At 55.7% G+C, this 5076-nt stretch overlaps 1 protein-coding gene across 1 annotated transcript in view; it reads left to right on the forward strand.

Moving 5' to 3' along the window:
* The window catches only part of VAV2 (vav 2 guanine nucleotide exchange factor), a 278878-nt gene that overhangs the window by 220727 nt on the left and 53075 nt on the right, over positions 1 to 5076 (forward strand). The window contains exon 6 of the mRNA XM_011991542.1: positions 4942 to 5044. Coding sequence (XP_011846932.1) covers positions 4942 to 5044 — 103 coding nt within the window. The remainder of the gene's footprint in view (positions 1 to 4941; positions 5045 to 5076) is intronic.

A 5076-nucleotide genomic window follows, 5' to 3' on the forward strand; every position in this document is an offset into this window, starting at 1 on the left:
GGGGTTTCACCATGTTAGCCAGGATGGTCTCGATCTCCTGACCTCATGATCCGCCTGTTTCAGCCTCCCAAAGTGCTGGGATTACAGGCTTGAGCCACCGCGCCCGGCCTGTTTGTTTGTTTTCTGAGAGTCAGGGTCTCACTCTGTTGCCCAGGTTGGAGTGCAGTGGCACGATCATAACTTACTGCAGCCTCAAACTCCTGGACTCAAGCAATCCTCCTTCCTCAGCCTCCTTAGTAGCTGGGAGAACAGGCATGAGCCACCATGCCCTGCTCAAAAAAGAGAAGTTTTGAGAAATTGTTCTGGAACATGTGGTTATTCCTATGGGAAAAAGTGAAGCACGCACAAAAATTAACTGGAGATAAATCAGAGACCTAAACATAATGGCTAAAACTATGCAGCTCCTGTAAGAAAATATACCGTGATTGAAAGACAGCAAAGATTTCTTAGACAAGATGCGAGGATTTCTTCGGACACAGGACAGAGCCAGGATGTGACTGAAGAAAGATGTGATAAATTAGGTTTTATTAAATTAAAGGTGAATGCTTGAATATCATTAAGAAAATGAAAAGCCGAGCTAGAGACTGGGGGAAGAATCACAAAACATATCTGTATCCAGAATATGTAAAGAACTCACTGAATTCAGTAAGAAGACAGACAACCAAATTTTAGAAATGGACAGAAGTCTTGAACAGACGCTTCACAAAGGAAGGTAGACAGTAAGGACATAGGAGATCCTTCGGCAGTGTTAGCCATCAGGAAAGTGCCAAATAGAACCACAGTTCTGTTTCACTGCACAGGCACTCTGGGGGCTGGATGGAAAAAGACTGGCAACAGCAGAAGCTGACCAGGATATGGAGCAGCTGGGGCTGGTGAGTGCTGCTGGCTGGGGGTGTGGAATGCACCCACTTTAGAAAAACATTTGTCAGCTGCTTATGAAGTTCAGTCTAGACCTTCTCGTTGACCAGCAGTTCCACTCCTAGTGGAATTTAGTTTCCAAAGGAAAAGAAAGCCTGTGTAACCCCCCCACCCACCACACATGCGTGCACAGGCGTACACACACACACACACACCCCTTGAATGCTCATATAACCAATTTTATTCACAATAACCAAAAACTTGGAGGCAACCCAAATGTCCGTCAAGAAGGAGAATGGGTAACCTGTTGTTATTCATGCCGTGGATTATTACTCGGCAGTAAACAGGAATGAGCTGCAGATGTGGGCAAGTCGGAATGGATGTCTCAAAGACCCGATGTTGAGGGAAAGAAGCCAGGCACGAAAACTAATGCACGACGCCATTGACATTCTACTGCAGACAAGGCTCGTCTGTGGTGAAGAACAGTCAGAAGGATGGTTGCTGGGGGCAGGAAAGAGATTGATGGGCAAGGGCAGGAGCTCCGGTGAGATGAAAGTGCTCTCTGGCCGGGCGCAGTGGCTCAAGCCTGTAATCCCAACACTTTGGGAGGCCGAGATGGGAGGATCACGAGGTCAGGAGATCGAGACCATCCTGGCTAACACGGTGAAACCCCGTCTCTACTAAAAAAATACAAAAACTAGCCGGGCGATGTGGTGGGCACCTGTAGTCCCAGCTACTCGGGAGGCTGAGGCAGGAGAATGGCGTGAACCCGGGAGGCGGAGCTTGTAGTGAGCTGAGATCTGGCCACTGCACTCCAGCCTGGGCGACAGAGCCAGACTCCATGTCAAAAAAAAAAAAAATAAAATGAAAAGAAAGTGCTCTCTGATGTGGAAGGGCATGAGTGACCCAGGTGTATCCACTTGTCAGAAAGTTACCACTAAGGGTGTATTTTGATCCTTAAAAAGCTTAGCAAAAATATTGTGAAAACCCTATGCTTGCCATTTCGTACCAAGCTTGAGATGCAGCAGGTGCTACATAGATGTGGACTGGTACCTAGATCCCAGCCTGACAGTTCTGACTGGGCCAGGGAAGAGGGAGGTGGGTGGGGGACTCTGCCTTTCACACCCCTTTTCTAGGTCCACCCGGGCTTCAAAGCAGCATGTTTCGAGTCTCATCTGTTCAGGAAGATTCTGACCATCCCAGCCTTCCCTGTCCTCTCCCTCCTTAATATGTTTGGGCTCGGGATGGAGCTCATGCCTCCTGCATCCCGGGATCGTGGATTGTATCCTGTATTTCCCGGAATACACTCAGGCCTTGTCAGAGCCAGGCACGTCATCGAGAACTCAGTAAATGGCAGTGCTAGGCCAGTGCGGTGGGAGCCACGAGCGAAGGATGTGTGTCCATGACATCCGAGAGACCTGCAGCAGCCTGGGCTGGGTTTCCCGTCTGCACCATGACAAGCTTGGGGCTCCTGCAGGAGAGGAAACACGTTGCATGTCGTCAGCAGCCGGTTCTGGTCGACCCGTGATGGAGGTGGCACAGGGTCCTTTATGAACAGGCTCCTGAGTGGTTGGGGGGAGCCCTGGGCTGTGTTGGGACGCCCCACCGTGTGACCATTTGCCATCCCTGCACGGGATGTCCTCCAGGCCCCTGTCCAGGTCCAGCTTGCAGCCTTTTTTGATCCATGTCATCAGCTCTTGCAGCATTTCACAGCCAACCCCCCTCCTTCCACCTGGCTTGTTGGAGAAAAGCCGACGTCTGTCTCTAGACAGTCTGAGTGGCCTCATCTGCCCTTGAGTTGTCTCGTTCAGCAGCCTGGAAGCTTCCCCGTCTCGCCTCGCCTCCAACTGTCAAGAGTTCTCGACAGAGGCTTTGCCGCCAGCCTCACTCTGCCGTGTGACAGGAACGTGGGGTGGCTGGCAGCCGCTGAGAACAACCCCTGCCGTCACTTTTGCCTGCGTCCCTGGTAGCCTGGCAGGCAGAGCAGTGGGGGCTGTTTCCTTGGGGACAGCATCTGGAAAGGAGGGGAGGTGATTTGTGTCATCACAGGTGACAGTTTCTAAGGCAGGTGCTGGACCTGGCTGGGAACGGACCTTTGAGATGGGTTAGTAAGAAAACCTGTGAGCTCACAAGCACCCTTCCCGCCTTCATGTCTGTTCCCAGGACAGCGTCTGTCACCAGATTGCGGGCCCAGCCCGTCTGACGGCTGCCTTCACCCTGGCTTCAGTTCTCCCGCACGGCCGAGCAACACCCAGACGGACCTCTCACGGTGGAGGGCGGGCAGGGAGAGGAGAGGACAGTGAGCGAGTGCCACAGCCCTGCCCCTTGCTGACCGTTTAACCTCAGTGTGTTTGTTTTAATTTGCACAATGGCCACAGTGCTGTCCACCTTCAAGAATTCTGTGAGGCCCAAAAGAATAACTGTTTTTCTACAGGTGCTGGCACACAGAGCGGCTTGCCCATGGGTACGTGGCTCTTTGAATGCTGGTTGGAGGGTTCCATCAGCCCGGTCTGTCCCAGGGCCGTCTGCCCTGTGCCAGCTCTGCTCCTCTGGCCGGCTTTCAGCCGCCTCACTCACACCTGTAGTGGTGCAGAAAATGAAGGACCCGGAGTGACAGCTTCCTCCGCCTCCTTTGCCCGCCTGCCTGCGGGAGGCTCCACAAGGCAGGAGCTGGGCTCGCCCCCAGTTTCCCCTCTAGAGAGGCACAGGTGCTTCGCCCACAGACGGACGCCGTGTGGCAGGTGCATTGCAGCGTGTCCTCCAGGGAAGGTGCTGAGGGCCTTCCTCGAATGCACACGTGCCCTCCCTCTCTCAAGCAGACCTTGAATGGTCCTCCCCAACCCAAGCCTTAAAAGGCGACAGCTGATATTCAAAGACCAGGTTCGGGATGAGGCCATGGCATACGGCGTGGCTGGGGAGCCTGTTCCTGAGTGCCGCAGGGATGGTTCCTGCCCCGGCTTCCGTCCCTGCCTCGCCTCCCTGCATGCCGGTCATGGTGGCAGTGGAAGGGGGTGCTCTGCATTTATTTCCGTCCTTCCCGCAGTGAACTTTGCCGCCCACTTTGAGCCCAGGCTGTGAGATGCGTCCTTGTGCAGGGGTGAGGGCTTGCAGGGCTGAATACACCACCGGTCTGGGCCTGGGATAGCTCCTGCCCCTCCGCCCCCAGGTGCAGTGAGCCCCCAGCGGGGCCTGTGCGAACGGGGTGGTTGGATTGGCTCGGGTGCTGATTCAATGAGAGACTTGCCGAGCCCCAGCAGGTCAGGCGTGGAGCGTCAGGAGGGCTGAGGAAGCCCAGTGTGGGGAGGGGCCAGGCTCATCTGCTGCCACTCACAGAGTCACCGGAAATGTAGCCAAGGAGCTGCATCTAGTACACGGGCGCCCGCAAGAGTCCAGATCACAGGCCAAGTGGCGATCCTGGTGGGTGTCTTGGAGGAGGCAGCCCGTGAACTGAGCCCTGCAGGCAGACGGGTGACTTGTTGGAGTAGGACCGTGAGCTAAAACAAAGCTTTATCGTATTAGACTTCGGTGGGAATTTCTTTGGCTCTGGTTTCAGAAGGCAAATGACAAACTCCGGGTCACCCTCCGTGTACCTGGAACCTTCGCACCTTGGCTCCAAGGACTGGCAGAGCCAGGGCTGCGCTGGAAGCGCTCGGGCTGCAGGTCACAGCCTAGGGCTGGGGGAGAGAGGCTTCTGGTCTGGAGGCAGGAGCCGGGTGCTCCCGTCAGGTAGGGTTGGGAAGATTCTGGTGAGGGCAGGGGTCCCGCCCCTGGACCTCTGGCCTGTGTCCCCAGCATTTACCAAAGGGCTGGAGAAGTGGGGGCTTTGTCCTGGCAGATCCCTCTGAAATGCACGTTGTGGAGGCAGCAGGCAGAGCCCTGGGGGATGCTCCCTGCGCTGCCCGGTTCACGCCCACAGAAGCCCTGCAGGTGGGGCCCACCCCACTTTGTAGACTGAGGCCCTGGGCAGGTGACCTCACTGTGGCCCCAGCTGCCTGCGTCCCTCATGGACCCTCGTGCTCTGCGGCTCCCCGGTCAGGGTGGTGGGAGCCTCCCCTCCCCTCTAACCTGCCTCCTCCTGTACAGTGAGCATGACCTGGGGGAGGACATCTACGACTGCGTCCCGTGTGAGGATGGAGGGGACGACATCTACGAGGACATCATCAAGGTGGAGGTGCAGCAGCCCATGGTGAGCCCTGCCCCGCTCCTCCCCTCCCCTCC

This window comes from Mandrillus leucophaeus, unplaced genomic scaffold (assembly GCF_000951045.1).
Source record: "Mandrillus leucophaeus isolate KB7577 unplaced genomic scaffold, Mleu.le_1.0 Scaffold398, whole genome shotgun sequence".
Taxonomy (NCBI): Eukaryota; Metazoa; Chordata; class Mammalia; order Primates; family Cercopithecidae; genus Mandrillus; species Mandrillus leucophaeus.